Below are 23,654 nucleotides of genomic sequence, written 5' to 3'. Positions count from 1 at the left end.
CGATAAGCACATATCAAAGTAGGAAATTATCCCCTCTCAAAATTACATATAAAATTAAAAGTTAAAAGGTTGTCATTAAAAAAATAAATAAATCCACGTATGGAACTCATGCCATGAGTCCAGCTGTACCCATGTCTTAGGTATCCACCAAATTTAATAATGATGATAGTGGTGATGATGATGATAACTCTTGGTAACTATAGGAGATCGAAGTTGGCAGGGGTAATACCATCGGGGCAAGCTGTATGATCGTATTCTTGGATTCAAATCTGGTCAAATGATTACTCAATGCCTTTTTATAAAATGACTTATTCTTCCGGAGATCAGGAATAGGTCAGTTGGTGTTTGCTATATTCTAGCAGATTGGACGTAGCATGCTAGCTAGGATTTGAATTTCTAGTGATTCTCCCCCATCATTTTTAATATTTTAATGAGCTAGATGATTATCATTGATCAGCAACAATATAAAATCATGGAAACAAAGTACAAGAAATCATCAAATTTGACCAACTGCTTCACTACAAACAAGACATTCCCTTTTTGAGTTTTATTTTATGTCAAAAAGTAACGTGTTGAAGGGCCTTGCAGGGCCTGAGTGACCGAGTCCATCAGAGTTTCGAGTCGTCTGGTGACTCGAAACTAAACCGGGACATAATTCATGCAGGCTGTTTCTGACTTCCAAAACAAGAGTCAGTGGTGACATAGACCAAAAAAAAGAAAAAAAGATTTTTTTAAATCATACTTATATTTGACGATAATACGTTTTTTATATTGTTAGAAAACACACCTAAATTTATGCTCAATTAATCGAAAGCATGTTTACACTTTACACCCATTTAACTTTGGTTATCAACAACCCAAGATGAATTAATAGGATAAAGTTACTAATTTACCCTCAATACAATCACTTTTTTTGAAAAAAATCTAAAACACAACTATAGTTTTGGCGATAATAAAAATACACCCAAGTAATTGCAACACATGCATATTAACGGCAACTTTGATGGAAGTAAACCTTGTGTTTTTTATTAATTATGAAAAAGGTTGGGTGTGTTTTTAACAATATAGAAAACTTAGGTGTGTGTTTGTTTTTTTATTATCACCCAAAATTCAAGTGTATTTAAAAAAAAAAAAAGCTCTGTCAGAACTTGAGTTGTCTTTCTATGTTCTCTTCTTGTCTTCTTTCTATCTTTATGTCCACCAAAAGGCTAAAGAGATGGGGTACCATTTATGGAGGAGAACCCGCATGGCCTAATGATGTTTTCTATATAGAACCCGAGATGATGCCATGTAGCAAACTGATTTATACTATAATCCTAAGCATGCAAATAGATGCTAATTTTCATATGGAGATTTTTACAATCTCACTCAGAATTATGACGACAGATACAAGATTGGTTACTACAAAAATCTTAATGGCAATCCTGTCAAATCTATGTAATAAAAATAGATGCCTTACCGAGGAAACAGGATCAGGTGCCATCACATGGCACACTTTGAAGTGTGGCGCTGCACCTGATGCCCTCCATGTTTGGTTGACAATCTGTCAGTTGTGGGGGCTCAAAAGCAGATGGAGGGCAGCCAGGTGCAGAGGTACACTCAAAGTGTGCCATGTGATGGTACTCGACCCTGGCTCCCTACTGAGGCAGAATTTCTTTCTATCCTCTCGCCGAGCAGGCCCTGATTGACCTTACGAGGAAAAATCAATTCATTCGGTTGACATGAGAGTCCAATTATATTGTATCTCCATAATCCATTATTTGAAAAAAGCTGACTGCTTTGGTTTTTCATATTTACAAACTTGTTTTTTGTTGAGCCCTTCTTTATGCTCGGTTAATAGAGAGAAAAATTCAGGACTAGTATCTATATAGTTCATCACATGAGAAAAGACTCCAACCAATCGATGATCATTAACTAAGACTAAGACAGTTTCTTTCGAAAAAAAAAAAACTAAGATAGCAGAAAACAACTGTCTACTTTATCTATACTTTCCCATACTGGTTACATGCACATTCATTTTAGGGTAACACATTCACTTCTTTGATTTGTTATTAAGCTGCAAAATACTGGTTTGGCTGTACATTCGTTTCAGAGAGAGAGAGAGAGAGCACAGCAATATGATGAACACCCAAAACTCCATATGAAGGAATATGGGAGGGTGATAGAAAATCTTTCTAAACCATTTTCTATTAATTTGGAGATTGATGGTCATGATGCTTGGTCATTCTCCAACTGGCACAATGATGTCCACACATCTCGACAGCACAAAGGGCGGTTCCCTTTGGCCAAACTCGTCAAAAAATCCCTTCTTTGAGGGATCCACCACACGATACTATTTCTATTTGCTACATATGAAATAATTCATTCTTGATTATTAAGAAAAATGACCACCACCCTTGATTTTCCTGCGAGTTTCATACAACCGAACCGGTTCATAAAAGAACCGGTTTTACAAAAGTATAAAGCTTTCCTGTTCCTTAAAGCTGCCTAGTGGTTAGGCTACCGAGAAAAATGAATTTGAGTGAAGGTGTTCAGTAGACCACCTAGAAACGCGCGGTGGACTTGACTCAATCTCCCATACTAATTCTCATCTGCCAAAAAGAAGAAATTTTCATGGTTTTGATTCTTTTGAACACATCAATGCAAAAGAGATCATCATCATGTTCACTCACAAATATAATGAAGAGACTCACGCTTTTATCATGAACACCAACTCCCCAAGTTCCCAACCTCTTCACTTAAACTCATCTCCCTCCAACCTGATTTATTGTTGCACTACATGTCAGCCCTTGCTTTCAAGACCCTACCAACTACTCTAGGGTTTCAAACATCAAAGTGCTACACAAGCAGAACCAAAGCTGCAAGACTACCAAACAATTTGAGCCTCAAGATACAATTTTGGTTTCAGGTGAAACGCGACTAAGTTCGTGAATTCCGACGCAGTTCATGAACTTTGTTAATCTTCATGTGGTCCAAATGGTAAACACCAAACCACCAATTTCCGCAAACAGCAATTCCTTCAAATGCCTTTCCCCGGTTTGCGACGCCAAACTAGACTCGGGGTTCACGAACCGCTTTGATAATACAAGCTCCGATCCGAGTCGGATCGCAAACCTCCCGTTCCGATATGGACCGAGATCGTTTTCTGCCTCTCATTCCATCACCTGTGCACGTCCATATTCAGACTCGTAACCAACTGAGTCACGAGTGGACTGGAAGGGTTAAGAACCGAGTCGGATGAGTCGTCACGCTCGCTCTGTGAACGGTAGCTCGTTGAGCCATTCGAACGTGCGAAGCCGAGACGACTCGGTCTTCGCCTTCAGCAACCGAGTCATCATCTCCCCTTCTCTTTCTCCTTCTATGACTCTTGTCGAGTCTCCCTTCCGTCTCGTGATGGCGGACGACACGGTTTCGATGGCGGAACACTTGCAGTCGAGATCCCAAAAAGCCTTCCAAGAAGACGAAGACGATGAAGATGACGACGCTCTCCGGCTACTCCCCATCTCTTCCTTCCTCTTCAACCGCTGCCGGAGATCACCCAACTGTATCTCCGGCGTCCTCATCAACCCGAGTCGGAAAAATCCCATCTTGGTAGCCCCCTCCTTCCTCTTTCCGACGATCGTCGGCTGAAAACTTCTGCTTCTCCCCGGCATCGGGCTCTCCATCGTGAAAAACCCGCCGGAATCCATCGATGCCGGCCTCTTCTCCGGCGCGGAATCGCAAGGGCCGCTGCTCCGGCTGCTCGACGAGCCCCGGCTGCTGATGGTGAAGCACCACGAGCGGTCCAACGAGTCGGAGCGACTCGGGTTGGCCGGGCCCTTCTCCGAGCTGACGGAAGGGCGGAAGGGGAGGAGCTGGCCGCCGGAGATCACGTCGTCGGCGACGCACATCTCGCCGAAGTTCGGCAGGAGGAGGGACGCCCACGACGTGAACTCGAAGTCGTCGGAGGTCGGGTGCTTGGGCTCCTTGCTTGTTGTCTTCGAACCTTCCAAAGGGAGGTCGCAAAACGACAAGTCCTCCGCTTCTGAGAAATCCCATTCCGGTGTCGGCGTCGGCTCTTTCCTCTCAGAATTCCTCATATCTCTGAGGGAGAGAGAGAGAGATTACAGGATCTGGGTGATAAAAAACCACAATACTATTAGAGCGAGAGAGGGAGAGAGAGAAAATGCAGGAACAGGGTGATCAAAATAACAATGCTATTTGAGAGAGAGATTACAGGATCTGGGTGATAAAAAACAACAATACTATTAGAGCGAGAGAGAGAGAGATTACAGGAACAGGGTGATCAAAACAACAATGCTATAAGTTGAGAGAAAGAGAGAGATTACAGAATCTGGGTGATCAAAGACAACAATACTATAAGTTTAGAGAGGGAGAGGGTGATCAAGAAAAACAATACTATATATATAGAGAGAGAGAGAGGGAAGTCAGGGAAGCCAAAGAATAAAAAAGAGGCTGCAGGCTTCATACCATTTCCGGCCCTCTTGTTTTTCTTATATGTGTTAGTGCAAGTGTCAATTTTTAGAAAACCGGCAGGCCATTTTCCTTTAAAAAAGAAAGGCCAAATTTGACATCATGGAAGGTTTTGAATTTCACAACGCACAAATTTGTGTAGTCTTTTTCACCTCTCATGTTCTCTAAAAAACTCTCTCTCTCTCTCTCTCTCTATATATATATATATATATATATATATGTGTATGTATATATATATATATTATATATCTTTTGCAATATCTCTATTTTAATTTTGGGCGGGTGAAATTGGTTGAGGTTGACTTGATGAACATCTATAATGGGATTCTATGAATAGGTTTGGGTTTGTGGTGAAGGATAAAGCTATGGATCATGTGCGGGTGTACGAGAGAGAAAGAGAGGCTTCTTTTTTGTTTTTTCTTTCCCCTCTTTTATGCCTTTCCAAATCCTAAACGCACAAAGCCATCCAAAACTTTGTCACCTAACGAAGCACTTGTGATCAAGCTCGCCCACTTCCGGATGAGTGGGTCCACATCACGAGCTTACACCAGAGTGGTAGAAGGGACTCACCCACCACCATGTGTTTTTTTTTTCTTCAAAGGCAAGACAGGGTTAGGCAGACTCCTACCAGTTATACAACTATACCATTGGGTTTTGAACCTGCAACGTCCCAATACAACTGCTCCTAGCGGAGCTCCCGTTGGTTCACCCACCATGTTGCTTACATTGTATTTTGATCATTGATCTATCTGATGAACGGTGAGGGCTGATGTGAAGTAATAGGTAACAACCCTCCCCGTATGCCCATTGACATGCCCACCTTGATCAGGATACGCGAGATCTGTACTCTTTAACCATAAGACTAGCGGGGCAAGTGCGGTGGGCACGGTATTCATCTTTGCCACAATCACCAAGTAAACTCGCTTCGCTTAAAAAAAAAAAAAAACTCTCGCTTCTATTTCATTATAATGAGTGCCGTTCTTGTTTGAACAATGTACGCACAAGGCCTAGCCCACCAGACGGGTGGTCTAGGTTCAAATGGAGGAAGCCAGCCCCAAAGCAAGGCGAGTGAGGGTTTTATGCCATGGAAGAAACAATTGTAGATTTGGCAGGCATAGTCCAGAGTAGGGGTGGCAAAATCTGACCTGACCCGCCAACCGGCTTCTTAGCCGGGTTAGGGTTTGGCTTAAACTGGTTCGTGTCGTAAATGGGTCAACCCGCCTAACCCATTTATTAAACGGGTCGTGTTCGTGTTAGGGGTATGCCAACCTGTTTGACCTGTTTAATAAACGGGTTAGGCGGGAGGGTCAACCCATTTAAACGGGTTCGTGTTATGTTGATGTTGTCTTTATGTTTATGACTTTATGTTGAAGTTTTATGTTAATGTTGGAGTACAATTCTATATTGAGATTTGCAGAAAAAAAGTATAATATGTATTTTTTTTGTGCTTCTAATTGTGTTATTTGGGTTAGACAGGTTAGTCGGGTTACTCGGGTCGGTTATCGTGTCTATGTTATCGGGTCGACCCATTTAATAAACACGTCGCCATGTCATGTAATCGTGTCATGTCGACCTGACCCAGTTATTAAACGGGTTAACCGTGTTGTGTCGGGTTGCCCGTTTAATAAATGGGTCGTGTTTGTGTTTGCCACATCCGACCCGTTTAATAAACGGGTCATGTTCGTGTTGAGGTTTCTGACCCGCCAACCCAACCCGATTGCCACCCCTAGTCCAGAGCAGCCAGGTCTCTTCGGGTGGTTTCTCTATTCTTCAGCTGAACAAAATAAAATCCACTGTACTTGCAAACAACAATGTGATCAAATACATTGCTAAGACTTTTAAGTATGGGTTTGTATTTGGTTTCTAATGAACATGCATAACAATTGACATTGAATTCATATGTTAAAGCTATATCTACTCAATCAGACCACATAGATCTCCATAGATTTGTTCAACATAGTTTGTTTACAAAGATCAAACCTTAGACCGTCCTTTCATATCATACAATATATAAAAGCAGAAGCAAGGGTATTCAATGCCAAAATTTTGATCCTTTGCCATCTTTTTTTAAATGACCCTCATGCCATAATTTTTGGGTATGTAACTATGAAAGTTGAAAACATATGAATAGACTCTTGGATCAAATTTGTTTGATAGGATCATAAAAGGATCCAAAAATCAACAGTTCTAAAATTTAAAAAATTTCTATCATAAAATTTTATTTACACGTTCAAAAAACTTTGATACAATGGGGGCTCCACAGCTTGCCTGGTAGGAGCAGCTAGTGCACATCATCTTGTGTTGGGATGTTGCAAGTTCAAATCTCAATGGTATCGTTGTATAACTGGCAAGAATCCCAGCTTTCCTTTAAAAAAAAAATTTTACTTACACATAAAAAAACTTTGATCCAAGAATCTAATCATATATTTTCAACCATAGAAATCACATATATGCAGTCAGATTTGCCAACAAACAGATCTAACATATAGATTTTGAAGGGGGGGGGGGGGCTCCCCCTGGTTGGTAGGAGCTGTACGTGCAAGCGTCCCTTTGGTGGGATGCTGCAGGTTCAAAACCCCAGTGGTATGTTGAAAAATAACTGGTGGGGGTCTGCCTAACCCCAGCTATCCTTTCAAAAAAAAATGTTAACCCTTTAAGTATTGTGGATAAAAAAATTCTAATATAACAATGTGGATTAATTGTGCATGTTTAACTATTTTAATTTGTAGTTATATATCTTTATATGCTGAATGATTTTTCAGAAGCTTGTAATAAATTTTATGACTGTATGTATGCAAGTTTTGTAGCACAAAATATCTTTTTTATTTTCACCACAGCAGGGTTGCCTGTATGGCCAGCGGGGTGGTTGTGAGGATGCTGAGTTGGAGGCACCGAATCAAAGTCCACTGCAGCACAAGTACTTCTGTAGCTTTCAGAGGTGGGCCACGTAAAGCACAGTGGTCGTGGGGCCCTACTTAGGTAAAAAAATTCTATTTTGTTTTGAATGGAGAGAGTCCACCATTTTGGTTTGGACGTCCACTTACAAGCTAAAAGTTGCCACATTGATCGTAGTCATGTTTTCGTGGCTGCAGTATCAAACTTTGGATGTCCAACTTGAAGCGTTGAACGCCTCAAAATGACCCACCCACAAATATTAGGTATGTTACAACTTTAGAAAACCAGATGCTTGTGACATTTCCTTGAAAAGAAAAAAGCAAATGACATTTTTCAGTAAATGGGTTAAGTTTCAGATGGAATGAGACTATTTCTCATTATGGGGCACGTTCGGCTGCATGTTGATGAAAGATCCCAATGCACAAAAATGTTTGTTGGGTCTTTGAAACAGTTGGAATCATTTCTATAATAATCAGTTTCTGTTTTCCCCAGGTCTACGGTTCAAGTCCGTATAGCCTTATATATATATATATATATTATTTGATTGATTGTATGTTTTTTTTTAGAGTTTTTTACCCATTTTATCATCTCATTAGTGCGGCCCGTTGGGCTATATAAAGAAGGCATTCCATAGAGATCCTAGTCAAGGACATAAAAAGTGAAAAAATGGATTCCATCCAATGGGCTGCTCCTTTGATTCAGAATCACAGGGTGTCTTATGTGATTATGAATCTCAAGCAAATTAGAAAATGACTTTTCTCATGTTCGGCTGCTTATACAAATCAGATTCACTTTCTCATTCAAATGAGAAAGTAAATCAGTGATCCAACCGAATGTGCCTAAATGATCCTGACTGTTGAGTGCTTTGGATGATGCACGACACGTGACACAAGCTTCCCGCCTAGCAGATGGCTAACTTCAAAATAATGAAAAAACACAACCCGAAACACGAAAGAGCTTTCGTGTTTAATTTTGAGTTGTCTTTTTTGTCCCCCGTTCCCCTCTTCCTTTACTCTGCACCATTACTATGCCTCTCCCCTCTTGACACTCTTTCAACAAAGACCACTTGTTGCAGCCATGAGAATGAACTTTTTTTTTAAAAGCCAAACTAGGGTTAAGCATACCCCCACAGGTTATTATTCAATCGTACCACTGGGGTTTTGAACCTGCAACGTCCCAGCACATGGAGTCCAACCAACTACGCCCAGCCCTGTTGTTGGTCTATTCCTTAATACCTTCCAAGAAGACGACCCTTCTCCTCTCTTCATCCCCTGCCTGAGATCCCCCAACTGTATCTCCGGCATTGTCATTAACTCGATTAAAAAAAAAACATCTTTGATCCGTAGATCGAGGTCACAAAACGACAAGGGCTCCTCAGATTCCACCATTGCCGAGAGAGAGAGAGAGAGAGAATTAACAGTTTAGTAGTACGGTTAAGGATGGCAGTGGACGGGGGAAAGCTGAGCCCCGCTCGGCCTCGTCCCGTTTGGACAGGGGATGAAGGGCATGAAACGGGGATGAAGGCGGGGATGAAGGTTAAAATCCATCCCCGTGCGGGGATAGAGGCGGGGATGGACTTATGCTTTCCCCGCCCCACCCTGTCCCCGTTTCGATCCCCGCCTTGCCCCACCCCGCCCCATCCCCAATCCTTCTAAGGGACGACACTAAACCGAGGGAAAATGGGGCCCCGCCTTGCCCCCGTTTAGACCGGGGATGGAGGACATGAAACAGAGACGAAGGCGGGGGTCGAGGTTAAAATCCATCCCCGTGCAAGGATGGAGGCGGGGATGGTGGTTCAGATTTTGAGACAGGGCGGGGGTGGAGACCTTGTCCCCCGCCCCCGCCCGGGTCCATTGCCATCCCTAAGTACAGTTCCATCATCTTCATACCTCCGGTTAAACTTTATGATGCAAGTTGTTTTCATTAAATCTGACGTTATAGATGGATTCAGACTGGTGGATTTAGTAAGAATCAACATTTTCATCGTATATTTTTTTGTTATGGTTTTTTAAATTACAAAATTTTGTGTCTTATCAACCATTGATTTTTTGAATCGTTAAGAAATCTTGCATTCAAATTCGATCTGGATGATTTAAATGTGGATATTCACTAAACGAATGATGCAGATCATGTGGAGTCCCATTTAATCAAAACAACTTGCATCAATGAAATCTCAAAGAGGGTACTAAGATGGAGTCCCGATCAGGTGCAATATGATTGCACAAATATTTGTGCATTAAGCACCTGATTGCCCTCCATCAGGCCTTGGCCCCACAACTGACAAGCCCTGTCGTCAAGATGGAGGGCGATCAGATGCTTAATGCACAAATATTTGTGGAATCATAATGCACCTGATCTTTTCACAAGATGGCGATGAATGGGACCCATTTGTCAGTTAGGTGCTCAACCGAATTAACAGAGATACCAGTCAGGTAAAGAAAGAAGGGTTAGGCATGATTGGGTTCGGGAGAAACAGTTAAACGCTTCTCCAACTACCACCACCATATGAAACCAGTAACTAGGAACACGTAGGGGTGTAACTGGGTCAGAACCAAACCGATAACACAAACTGATTAAACATGACTCCACCCAATTTTGATAGATTGTTGAGGTCAGATCTAAAATCCAGACCCATTTCAAAAAAGAGTTGGTACTTGGGTATGAAAAATATAGACCCCAACTCGATTAGATTCAATCTATCTTTATACCTGGCCCTAATAGTGCTATATAATTTATACTCGAACCAACCTAAACCTAATCCCAAACCCATTTCATACTCGGTCCTTCTCAATACCTGACCCAAATGGTTTTATAAAATATGTATCCCATCCTAATTAATTAATCCGGTACGTTCCTTTACGATAACAACTTTGCTTACTCTAAAAAGTTAAAAATCCTAATATGACTTTCTTGTGTTAAAGCAAACCCAACCCATATACACCCAAACCAATTAATTCATATGGCTCTGCAATCTTAGTAATACCCAGATGCAATACTAACACGAATCAAATTAAGATCTGACAAGTTTTGTACTTGAACCCTTTAACCCATATGGTGCAGGGATATGTGGCCATAAGACATGACCATTGAGGAGAAGGTTGGACTTTTAATAATGTAGATTAACCTGGATTAAGGTTCATTCATGTTTGAGTTTTGTCTTATGCCCATAATAAATCATACATGAGCAGTGAATAGAAATGGGCATGGTTTGATTAGGATCATCAACATTGAACTGAAACATGTTTAGTTTTTGTGGGTCTAGATTTGGATCAGGTCTGGGTCCATATGTGTGATAAACCAGATCTGAAACAATTAGTGAGATCTATTATAATCAATCTGTATCTTGTTGAATCTGGTCAAACATGGTCAGATTTTGGTTCGTTATGTTGACAGGTCTAATTGATATGTGCTCATGCAAGATTGTGTGTTGAAAGTTTTTGTATGTCATACCAAAGATGCGATTTGTATTGACATGCATAATTTTTATCCTGATATTGTGGAAACATTTATTCAAGTATCTTGATGAATTACGGTAAGAGTGAGTCATAAAATACTAAAAGGATCTACATTGACATATTGAGAAAACTTTCATATGCCTAAGCATCTTAACCCAAAAACAAGATGCATGAGAGGATTTATGAGATGTGTTGCGGATAAAATAATCGTGCGAATTGGATTGGTCCTAATAAACAACTTGAGTAATAATTTGTTAAAACTGTATCACCTTATTGGGTTGGATTGATTCAGTCATTTTTTATCAAATCATGTTGTTTAAAACTCTTTGGACCCATTTTGATGGACAAGATAGAATCCAGTTATAAAAGATTGGATCTTTTTTGGCTTGAACTAGTTGAATCAGTTGGACCAAAGCAAGAGTGGGAGCAATCCTTCACGTGGACCCACAATCATGACAAATACATGACCTATAGGTCAATCCCTCTTAACTATACATATTAGTTGATCCCTATCAATGATAATTAATTGTGATTGTATTTTTTATTCAAATCAATGATAATTAATCTTAATCCGATAATTGAAGCTCATGGGATATATTTGGATCTCATTAAGATTCATGTAAAATCTTTAACCATGGAATCCAAATGAGCAAAACAAACTGAATAAGTTTGGACCTAATTAAATATGTTATTGGATCCTAAGGAAACGAATTTGGACTATAGTCAAAACTTAGTGCTCCATAATTAAAAACATGAATGAACTTATAGATTCAAATAAGTACTATATCCATAGTTTATTTAGATTTAGTCCAAAATTATATGATGGGTCTTAATAATTGAGAGAGAGAGAGATTTGAATTATATCATGAATTTGGATTACTAACCCGTGGATTTTAGGTTTGATTAAATACGGCATTATATCCATTTGACTTCGAAGATAATCATATGGATTTGGACCATAGTTATAATCCATATGACCTTTGGTTGTATTTTAGAATAAAATTGGACTAAAAAAGTCCTAATATTTGATAAATCAAAATAAGATATAACTGCAATGGTTGATAAATATACATATTTTGATGGTTTAATTTAGATCTTTTTAAAGGACTTATTTGGCTTGATCAGAATATCTCAAGTCAGATATGCATATGAATTGACTAGAATCCAATGAACTTTCTCTTACATCGATATATGGATCTAAACTAAAGTTTTAAAGGTTCATGTGTTTATTTTTTTATATGTCAAGAGCCTTAAAAATGAGGTTGACATAATCAACTGTGATGTGATAGAAAAAGAAAATTCTTGGGTTTGGATCTAATTCATATCAAATTGATTTTGATTAGAGGACTTAGGGTTTTATCTTAAATGGTTTGTTTTTTTATTCATAAGGCTTTATGCATGGTGTGCAATATGGATAAATTTATGGTTGATAAACTTATGGTTTTGATAACCAATTCATGATAATTTGAATCTAGATATAAATCAATCCAAAATTACTAGGAAGTGGTTGGTGATTAAAGCATATTATAAACATGTGATTATTAAGATATGCATATTAACTTGATGGTTGATTTTAGGTAGCTAGACAATGCACACAATATTGATTTTTTTTTTTTTACATTTTGAATGGTGTAAGTGGACAGTGAGAGTTGGTAGGTCCCAAATGAGTTATATTGGCTTGGTTTTGAAAATAACACCATGCATAAGTTTTTATTTTTTTTTTCGACTGAGAAAGCTGGGGTTAGGCAGACCCCTGCCAGTTATACAACCATATACCGTTGGGATTCAAACTTGCAACATCCCAACACAAGGTGACGTGCACTAATTGCTCCTGCCAGACAAGCCGAGCCCCCGTTGGTACACCATGCATAAGTTTGATGAATTATTAGCACAATAAAGGTTATATTTGTGAGTTAGACATGACTTATTTGAAAATGAAAAATCAAATAGCAGTCGATTGTTTGCCCCCATATGATATATAAGTTGATAGTAACTAAAATATTGTTTGCCTCCGTATGATATAGAAGTTGATTGTAACTAAAATATCTTTTTAAGACAAGTGAGTAATTAATAAACTATGTGACACTATTCACTCCTTATGGTCAAGTGGAAGACGTAGGGATATGTGGCCATAAAATATAACCATTGATGAAAGGTCATGTGATTGAATACATCTCTCAGTAACGACACTTAAGTAGAAGGGTGCAACCCTCCACGGAAAGGAGTGTTTCACCACGAGGTGTAACTAATGTCTAGCTTCTATTCACACGTTATGACAGAGGATTGAAGATTGCAAAATAAGTTACGCAAGTATCCTAAGAGAGAAGCGGTGGAAGAAACTACACCCTTGGTGATTTTTGGCGTGACCGTGCACTTCTTGATCCACCACTTGGGTTAAACCTTCACGTTTTCCCAACATATATGGATCCACCACTCCGGGAGTACCTACTCCCACATACTAGAAATCATAGTTGTAGGTTGTATCTTCTCAATCAAACTTTATGGATGCACCCAACATAGTTTATTTGATAGGAATAATGCTTTGGATCATATTTTTTGAACATAAAAATAAGATTTTTTAAGTTATGAAATTTTGATACATTGTGAGTCATCTATTTTTAAAGGTCTTAAAAGGTACTCCAGGAGCACCCTAACATTACTAATTTAAAAATGGGCCTAATTATAAAGTCCAAGCGGAAAGTTGACCCGAATCGGCCCAGTTACACTCCTATTCATAAGAGTAGAGGTAGTCAGGGGGCTTTCTCTTTCAATATATTACAGAGGAAGCCACACCGGATGAGAGAGACTTGTGCATATTTGGAACCACTGGTTTAACTAGGGGTGGGCATCCAGCCAGCCCAGGCCCGTTTAGAGCTCGACGGGTTTTAAGTATGGCTAGGCCAGAAGATGATCAGACCCATTTATTAATGGGTCAGATTTTGGGTTGCTTCTTAACAAACTCGAGTTTGAAGAGCAGCTCATTGGCCAAATGGGCCAATGTTCAGTAGGCTTGTACAGCCTGGGCCAAACCCATTTGTAGGTTATTTTCGAATGAAGTTCATAAATTAATTAATGAATTAAATGAAAGATTAATGCACCCAGTTAATTATCTTTTTATTTCTCCTATAATCAATACAACTAATTAGGTAAATAGTAATAGTTACCAAGTTACTATACAACCAGTTACTAAAAAATTAATTAGGTAGCTTAGGCCCACCGGCGGTAGTCCGTGGGCCGACCAGAGCCTGAACCATGTATATAATAGGCTCGGTTTCGGCCCAGAGTAGGGCGGGTTGGCTTAGCCCCATTGACACCCCTAGGTATAACTCTACTGGGGATTTACCACTTCTAACCAGTCACCTGTTTGGAATGCCATTTAAAGGCAATATCTTGAATGATGAAAGGTCATCGGGAGAGGAACCGGAGCAATTGAAAACTTCATTGGAGTGGGAAGTGGGGTCATAGTTGGCAACTACCACCTCATTAAGTTGGTAGTCACTCCCCCACTGGTGTAAAACCTGGTGGCCACCCTCCCTGCCCCCGGGAAGCTTGCAGCTTTGGCTTGTGCACAGGAACACACACACCACGTTTTGAACGAGAAAGGATCAAGCCAGATGCAGCTCTGACCATATGCCATCAGAGCTGCCCCTGGATGCCGTTCATCCACGTGATGATGAACAGCAACCAGAACACCATGAATAAATAGCTTGCTGCTTAAATGGATCCCACAAATATTTTTTGAAGACATTTATGTTTTAGATCAGTGGCATCTACAGTGCAAAGGATGAACGGTTAAAAATAAAGCAAAGTGATGGTGTTCACATGGATGAACGGCATCTATGACAGTATACGGTCACAGCTGCCTCTATCCTAATCCCAACTTATTTTGAACTGGTAAGGCTACTGATTATTTGTCCGGATCAGGTGTCATGTGATGGCACAAAATTTTATGCCTTACGCACCTGATCGCAGATAGGGCCTGTCAGTTGTGGGGCTCAAGACCTGATCGAGGTCGATCAGCTGCCTAAGGCACAAAATTTTGTGTCATCATATGGCACCATATCCGGACTCACCAATTACCAACTTCGAGCCGACTACCTAGCCACGTGTGGGTCCCCTCAAGGTTCTGATAGATAGGCTATTTGTATTTTTTACAAAGGCAATCATGTGATTTTAGTGGGCAAAGGTAAAATAGAAACTTCAATTAAAGCACCAACAACAAGACCAAGATTGACCATGTCACCAACAATGGCATCTTCTACTTTCTCAGCTGTCATTGTTCACCTTACCTGTGACCAAAGAAAACATGCCTTACCAGTTTCAACCTTCCCACACAATTGCACAAAAAAAGATGGCAGTCCATTTAGAAGCAAAAGTTCACAAAAAAAAAAAACTGGCAGAGCAGTTAGAAGCTATGTCACATGTGCTTTTCTTAAAGTGTCTCTTATATTTGTCCTCTCGAGGAAATTAGAATATGGATTTTGGTAAATATCTTGCTCTGATGGAGAAATACAGCAACGATAGACTACAATTTGGCACTTGATTATTATAATGCGGTGTAACAAGCTTGCGTCCACTATACAGGGAACTTGATTAAAAAATTAAACATCATACAAAATAAAAAGGGAAAATTATGAAATAAAAAAAGTAAAGGATGACATAGGACCAACCGAATTCTAAAATATGCATTTAAGGCCTAAACAATCAGACAGCCAATAAATAATCTAATTGATGTACAAATTTAAAATAAAATGAAAGCTGATTTAGTTGATTTTCTAAAAAAAACAGTGAAGAACCGATTCTATTTGAATTGGCTGATTTAGGCCAATTCGATTCAATTGACAATGTTGGTGAATTCAGCACCAGAGTATAAAACAAATGTGGACACACACACACACACACACACACACACACACACACACACACACACACTGTGGATATGGGAAGAGGAACCGTTTGCCAAAGAAGGTACAAACCGTTCAGTTCTTAAGTTTTTTACCATGGAGATTGTATCGTATAGTCAGATTTGTCCATACACTTCTAAAATTGAATTTTGAAAGTGGTTTGGATGGTTTTACCTTCCTTTGGTTATATATATTAGAAGTTGATAGTTTAGTTCTCTTTATCTTTTGTTTCTTCAATTTAAATGATCCAGCTAGCTCTCAGCTTAGGCTTTCGATGAGTTACATGGGAGATCCTAGGATCAGAGATACTTATCTCGGGGGTAAAACCCTGCAACCAAAACTGTGGCAGATTTCAGATTCAGTATTTGAATACTTCGATCTCAATGTGGGTTAAGTCTCAAGTCCCGAGGAGCTAACTGAATTCACTCCGATGCTTATATTCTCCATGAAATCCATTGATTTTTGAGATCGATAATCTTCCTTTGTCTCTAAAGAAAGATTCCCTTCATCGGGTCTCACTCAAGGAACTTCACCTTTTTTTCTTAAGAAAATCAACTCCACCGTTTTCATTTTTTGGCATTTTCCGAGCAGATACCCCTCATTCCCATTGCATGCTATTTTTGTTCCTACACTTAGGGCCTAACTTGTTCACATAAACATTTTGTATCATGTATGTTTTCACCGTGATCATGGACTTCCGCTCATTTATTAACACAGTTAGTGAACTTGATCATATCAACTTGGCAGGTTTCGTTTGTCTATTCTTACTGAATGTGAGTGTTTGCAGTCTTTTGTGAGAGATGCCCAGTGGTCCAAAGGCCGTGTTTGATTGGCTTGACAAACACCACCCAGACAAGCAGAGCTGTTTGTCCAAAACGTGCCAACCCATGGGGCCTGCTTTGTCTCATCATTTCAAACACTGGACAAGTCTCGTGCGGGGCCTAAGGGTTGATGTATCTACTCAAAGCCATGCTACGATTATTCCATTCATATAAAAAGTGGGAAAGTGATTCATGTTCATATGAAAAGCTTACTTTATCATAGAATAGTCGGGAAAATAAATCCCAGTAAAAATGACTCATAAGGGTTTGTAGTCACCTCTCCACCACTTTAAATCAAGTTAGTACCATAATAAAAAAATCAAGTTAGTACCCAACGATTTATAGTCATGCAATTACTTTTGAAGAACTGAAAGGTACATTTTGGTACGCTGTCCATGATTATTAAAAAAGGGATCCCCAGCCAACAGCTAATTAGTGAAGCTCAAACATGTAGCTTCTTCACTTATAATATCCATTTAAAACGAACCAATTGAATATTATAATTACCATTATTCTGATACAGGTATCTCACTCTTCATAATTACAGCTTAAGCCAGCAATAACAGTTCCTGTGGTGGTGAATGCCCCTAAGACATCTGGGTAGTCCCTCCATGAGGTGTTAATTTGGAGGGATGGGTAAAGCCAAGAATTTACAGAGTTGACGAAAGATTCAAGATTGGGGGTAAGAATGGCCTCCCAATCCACTTGAATGCCTTTGGGGATGCTTTCAGTGACCTCCATATTGGCTGCAAGATGCAATCCCAGCAGAACCACATAGCCAACAATCGCAGTGCCTCTCGATAAAGGCATGAAATTGTACCTGCACAGATTACCATTTTTAAGCATATGCATTTAATGCACTCAATAGATTATGCATATAAATCACCGAATTTCAGTTTTTTCATTATGAATGAGATAACAATAAAGTGTACAAAAGGAAATAGTCGAAAGGTAGGGACATGGTGTTGACCATGACTAGTACATCTTTGACTGTGTCCAGAATTTGTCATGCATCGGGTCGGGTCCAATGTCATGTCAGAAGCATCCATGTGGCAAGGATCATAGATAAATTTCATAAAATGTAGCATATTTGTGCTTTTTATATTGTGCTGCATGTACTTGTATATATAAGATGTATTGTAGTTTTGAACCACGATACCTTATGATGGTACACTATAATGTTAGATCTAACAATACAGATGTGTTAAAATTCAAAATGATTTATTTATTATTTTAGTAAGTTTAGTCGTATAAAATAGACCATAAGCTTCAGTGTACAAGAGTCACAAAATCCATCAAGATCAAAATCTATTCCAAGGGTAAATTGTTGGATTTTGGATCGGATCGGATCTTTGACATGGGCACATCAAGGAACATTATGAGGTCTCATAACTGTTCATTCAAGCCCATTGTTGGTGTAAAACAATGGCAAACATTGGTCCTTAACACATATGCATAACCCATTGTTGGTGCATATGTGTATGCAGCGTTCTCTTTTGGTTTTACACCAACAATGGGTTATGCATATGCATACGTGTTAGAGACCGGGTCCTCCTCAGCCTATGGATGCCCTCGATGAGCTCAGGCCATCATGTCGAAAGGTGAGGAGGACCCTTGAACCCAATGAGAGAGAGATCACCTTGCACTCATCAAACAACCATGCATCTCTTTATATACGAGAGAGAGTGGGGGTTACATGTATGACATGCATGCATGTGAACGACTCACATTCCCATATTGAATGTGAGCTCTTCACGTTCACGTAACATCCCTCCCCTCCCCTCTCCTTTGTCTTTTGGTGTGTCCTGTGTCAAACTGGGTCACCTCCAGTTGGACCCGCTCCAAAAGTCCAACATTCTTTCACTTGACCCATTGACACAAAAAAGCACATAATCGAGGTTTTTTACCGTTATCTTAATTCAATTTTCATGTGAGTTTGCATGTTATCTCATATCAAAATAATGAATCATATGAGTCATGGAGGAACACCTCTATACGAGATGGCATATTTCAATGCACTACATTATTATTCATTTTCAATGTTTTAACATGTTAAGATTACCTTTAAGAATCGGTTGGTCTCTAACTCATTCTATTGATCATTTTTAATATTGTTATTCTGCTATTCTCTCTACTCAAATGAGAGATACTTTACACAGAATCAACAATGCACAAAACCATAGAGAATCAATTTAGTTTCATAAATGTGATAACATATAACCATAATATATTGTTATACGTCAGAATAAATCAGACAGACTCATCCCCATTACATGGAGGGAATATAATCTCTTTGCTAGCCCTTTAGTAAAAAGATTTGAAATCATTTTCTTCGTACTGAGTGTATTAATACACATTAAATGATTCTCAGTAATTTCTTTAACAATAAAGTACTTAACTTCATGTGTCGACACGAGGTTGAACTCTTATTGTTATTCCAGAAGGACATGACAATTTTATTATTACAAAAGATCTTCTGTGGTCTCTCATTATAATCAACAATCCCAAGACCCGTAATGAAGTTTTCTATCCAAATGGTCTGAGATGAAGTCTGGTATAGAGCAATAAATTCTGCATTTATGGTATGAGCTGCAGTTGTAGACTGCTTTCCGTTTCTCCATGAGACGACACTACATGTCAGTAGGACGATGTATCCAGTAGTAGATTTTCTATTGTCGAGACATCCTCCTAAATACACATGAGAGTATCCAATGACTTCTAGATGGTCAACCTTTCTATAGGTTAACATATAATCTTTTGTTCATTGCAAATAGCGCATGACCTTCTTTACCGCCTTCTAGTGCGCGATATCTGGATTAGACCGATATTTACCAAGCATCCCTACAACGAATGTGATATCCGGTCGTGTGCAGGTCTGCGCGTATTGCAAACTCACAACCGCTGAAGCATACGAGACGCTTGTCATCTGAGTCTTCTCATTATCATCCTGAGGATAGTCTTTTAGGCTCAATTTATCATCTTTTATTATGGATGCAGATACAGGAGAAAAATTATTCATCACATATCTTTTAAGAACCTTAAGGATATAAGATTTCTGAGAAAGGCCAAAGACACATTTAGTTCTATCACGACGGATCTCCATTCTAAGGACATGCGGCTTCACTCATGTCCTTCGTATCAAAATAAGAGGGAAAAAAATTATGTCTCATGCATACTAAAATCATTAGTTATAAGAAAAATATCATTAACATATAAAACCAGAATTATGAACTTACTCTCACTAGCCTTAAGGTATATACACTAATGAACAATGTTTTCAGTGAATTCAAAGTTTAAAATCACTTGATTGAACTTTTTATACTACTGGTGGAATGCTTGTTTAAGTCCATAGATTGATTTCTTCAGTTTGCAAACTAAATTATTTGAGTCATCTACATTGAAACCAGGAAGTTGTTGCATATATACCAACTCTTCCAGATCCTCATTTAAGAAAATTGTTTTTGCATCCATTTGATGTAGCTCTAAATCAAACTGAACTACAAAGGTCATGATTATTCTCAACGATTTCTTAGTTGACAGGAGAAAAAGTCTCATTATAATTAATACCCTCTATCTGTGTGAATCCCTTCGCAATGAGCTCAGCCTTGTACCTCTTCACTCGCCCTTTAGAGTTTGTTTTAGTCTTAAAGACTCACTTACAACCAACAAGTCGAGGTACAAGATCTCACACTTAGTTCTTTGCCATAGAGTCAAATTCTTCTTTCACGACATTGATTCAATGCATTGATCTTTCACTTTCAATGACTTCTGCAAAAGTTAAGGGATTATCATTAATGTCTATGAAATCATTGGGTTCTTGTAAATACACTAAATAGTCTAGATGGATAGCAAATTCTTTGGTCCTCGTGGACCTCCATATAGGTGCTACAGGTGGTTCAAAATGAACCTCTGCATCATGTTGTTGGCATATCATCTTCAATAACTTGTTCTAATTGAGATTAATATTTATCGACCAAATTTTCTCTAACATCATCCAAAGGGACAATGATCAGGAAAACTGGGTTTTTTTCCTTTGCAGGTATGAAAATCGAATCCAACAATTCCTCGAATTCAAAACTTTGAGATGTATCTATCCCAACAGAACTATTTTCAAGAAATCTTACTTTATCTATTTTCACTATATGTGGTGTAGGAGATGGACAATAAAACTTAAAGTTCTTTAATCTTTCTTGATAACAAATGAAAAATCTATTAGTCATCCTAGGATCAAAGGCTTTTATATGTGGGTTATACAATTTAGCTTTAGCTGGATATCCCCGTATGCGCATATATGACAGGAAAGAATTTCTATCAGTATATAGCTCATAAGGAGTCTTTTGAACAATATTCATAGAAACCTTGTTCAATATTATACATTGTTGTCCTAAGAGCTTAATCCCACAAGGTCAAGGAAAGGTTAGAGTGATTTAACATCGCTCGAACCATTTTCTTAAGCATACGATTTCTCCTTTCAGTTATATCATTCTGGTAAGCACTACCATACATGGTGTATTGAGATACAATGTCCGCGCTAATGGCCCCTTCCTTTTTTTTATATCAGTAAAATGACCATAATATTCGCCACCTCTATCAGACTTAACTACTAATGTTGGACTTTTGCAGCAAGTCTAAACGGAGCTGACTCGGTTTGACAAAGGGCACACCAAAAGACAAAGGAGAGTGGAGAGGATTGTTATCGAGGGAGCTTACACGTCTACGGAGCTTATCGAGGGAGTCAATAGGCTGAGGAGAACGCTGACACGTCTACGCGAGCTTTAACCGGACCGATGATGGCGACTTCCGATAAGTGGCATTCTCTTTTGGTTTTACACCACCAATGGCTTATGGGCCCACGCACCACGCTGTCGTTGCGCGTGTGGGTGCACTGGCGAGCAGAAATGCTGAGTTATATAGCCCTAGATTTGGCTCTTAGAACTAATGAACCTTCCGCTCCTACAGAGCAGAGTAGGACTGATGAGAAGGCTACCTTTGATAAGTAAGAACGCTCGAATAGACTTAGTCTGTTGCTTTTACAATCAAGAGTGGCTAAGAACATTCGAAGTGTACTGAAGGAATTCCTTTGAGCCATTGAGGCTCAGATTATCAGTTCTAATAAGGCTAAGGCCAGTACACTGATGTCGAAGTCGATGTGTACAAAATATTTCAGTGATAGTCACATCTGACAACAACCTTGAAAATGAAAAACAATGCATCTCAGTTGAATGATATGAAGTTTGTCATTTCAGACTCTTTTCTAGTCCATCTAATTTTGACCTCATTGCCTACTGGATACAGATCCTTTCAAATCTCTTACAACACACATAATGATAAGTGACCCTACAATGACCTATTGACCAAGTTTGTTAAAGATGAAAAAAGATTGAAGGGTGAGAAGGTGTCGTGTGCGCAAATGGCTTTTCATCAAAGAAAATATAGGTCTGAGGCAAAGAAGGGTTTCTTCAAGAAGAAATCCTCAGAGTAGAGTTTCAACTCTCAAGCAGAAGGTTCTTCTATAAAGTGCTTCTTCTGCAAGAAGATACATAAGAAGGTGGATTGCCTGAAGCATAAGAAATGGCAGGAGAATAGAAGTAATGAGTCTTTCGTTTCTCATGAGTGCAATTTAATTCATATTACATTGCACAGTTGGTGGATTGATTTCGGTGCCACGGTACACATTGCCTACACTTAGCAGGCATTTTTAAACAAAAGAGAACCAAATGTGTATGAAAGAAGCATCTTCTCAAGAAATATTGCATGTCATGAACGTTGAGACCTACAAAGTTGTATTGAAGTCTGGATTTATTTTGAATTTTATTGATACTTTTTATGTTTCATCCTATAGTCGGAACCTCATTTCTATTTCAAAACTTGATAAGTTTGGGTTTGCATTTAAGGTTGAAAACTCCAAGCTTATTATTTTTAAAAATTCTATTTATGTTGGTTCTACGTACGTGTGATGATTTGTATCACTTGAAAATCAAATTCCAAATCCAAGAATCTCATTTCGTTGAGAATACAATGATTGGCAATAAACGTGGTATAAAGGATAATCAATCCTATTTGCTTTGGCATCGAAGGTTAGGACACATCTCAAAAAAGTCTAAAGACTTGTGAAAGAAGGGATTCTTTGATCCCTTGATTTCACGAATACAGAATCATATGTTGACTGCATAAAGGCTAAGAAATCCTACATATAAGAAAGACGTCAAACACAATAATGGAATATTAGAGATTGTACATACAGATGTTTGCGGGTTATTTTTTTCGTGTTATACGGGTGAAAAATATTTTGTCACATTTATAAACGATTACTCACGATATATATATATATCTACTTATTATTTGAGAAATCTGAAGTCTTTCAGGTTTTCAAGAAAATAAGAGAAACAAACTGGTGAAATTATTAAAGTGGTTAGGTATGATAGAGGTGATAAATATTATAGTCATTTCACTGAGATGTGATAAAAAAATGATCATTAATGTGGTTTCTAAAAGAGGAAGGCATTGTACCTCAATACACCATGTTTGGTAGTGATTACCATAATGGTGTAGCCGAAAGGAGAAACTCTATGCTTAAGAAAATGGTTCGAACGATGTTAAATCACTCTAACATTCTCTTGACCTTGTGGGGTAAAGCTCTTAAGACAACAGTGCATATACTGAACAAGTTTCCTACGAAGGTTGTCCAAAAGACTCCTTATGAGCTAAAGACTAGTACGAATCATTTCTTGTCATATATGGGCATATGGAGATATCCAGCTGAAGCTAAATTGTATAACTCACGTATAAAAGACTTTGATCATAGGATGACTAATAGATTTTTCATTTGTTATCAAGAAAGATCAAAGGGCTTTAGGTTTTATTGTCTATCGCATACACTACAAATAGTGGAAATAGATAAATCAAGATTTCTTGAAAGTAGTTTTATTGGGATAAATGTAAATCAAAGTTTTGAATTCGAAGAATTGCTCGATTCAGTTTTTATACTTGTAAAGAAAAAATGCCCAGATAAGGGTAAAACAGTCTTTTCAATTCATTTTATGCATATTCTTATTTAAAGAATATGTATATAATTTTCTTTCTTTTTTAATTTCTTTCTTTTTTTA

General features: G+C 38.6%; 1 protein-coding gene across 1 annotated transcript in view; it reads right to left on the bottom strand.

Annotated features, from left to right (window-relative positions):
* Positions 1-16,872: 16,872 nt before the first annotated feature.
* The window catches only part of LOC149847787 (suppressor of RPS4-RLD 1-like), a 133,366-nt gene continuing 126,584 nt past the window's right edge, over positions 16,873-23,654 (bottom strand). Inside the window, exon 23 of the mRNA XM_090000937.1 lies at positions 16,873-17,368. Coding sequence (XP_089857063.1) covers positions 17,077-17,368 — 292 coding nt within the window. The 3' untranslated portion in view covers positions 16,873-17,076. The remainder of the gene's footprint in view (positions 17,369-23,654) is intronic.

Source organism: Nuphar pumila, chromosome 1 (assembly GCF_984573655.1).
Source record: "Nuphar pumila chromosome 1, dmNupPumi1.hap1.1, whole genome shotgun sequence".
NCBI classification, from domain to species: domain Eukaryota; kingdom Viridiplantae; phylum Streptophyta; class Magnoliopsida; order Nymphaeales; family Nymphaeaceae; genus Nuphar; species Nuphar pumila.
The sequence above is the reverse complement of the archived record's forward strand: the minus strand, read 5'-3'. Positions and strand labels throughout refer to the sequence as shown.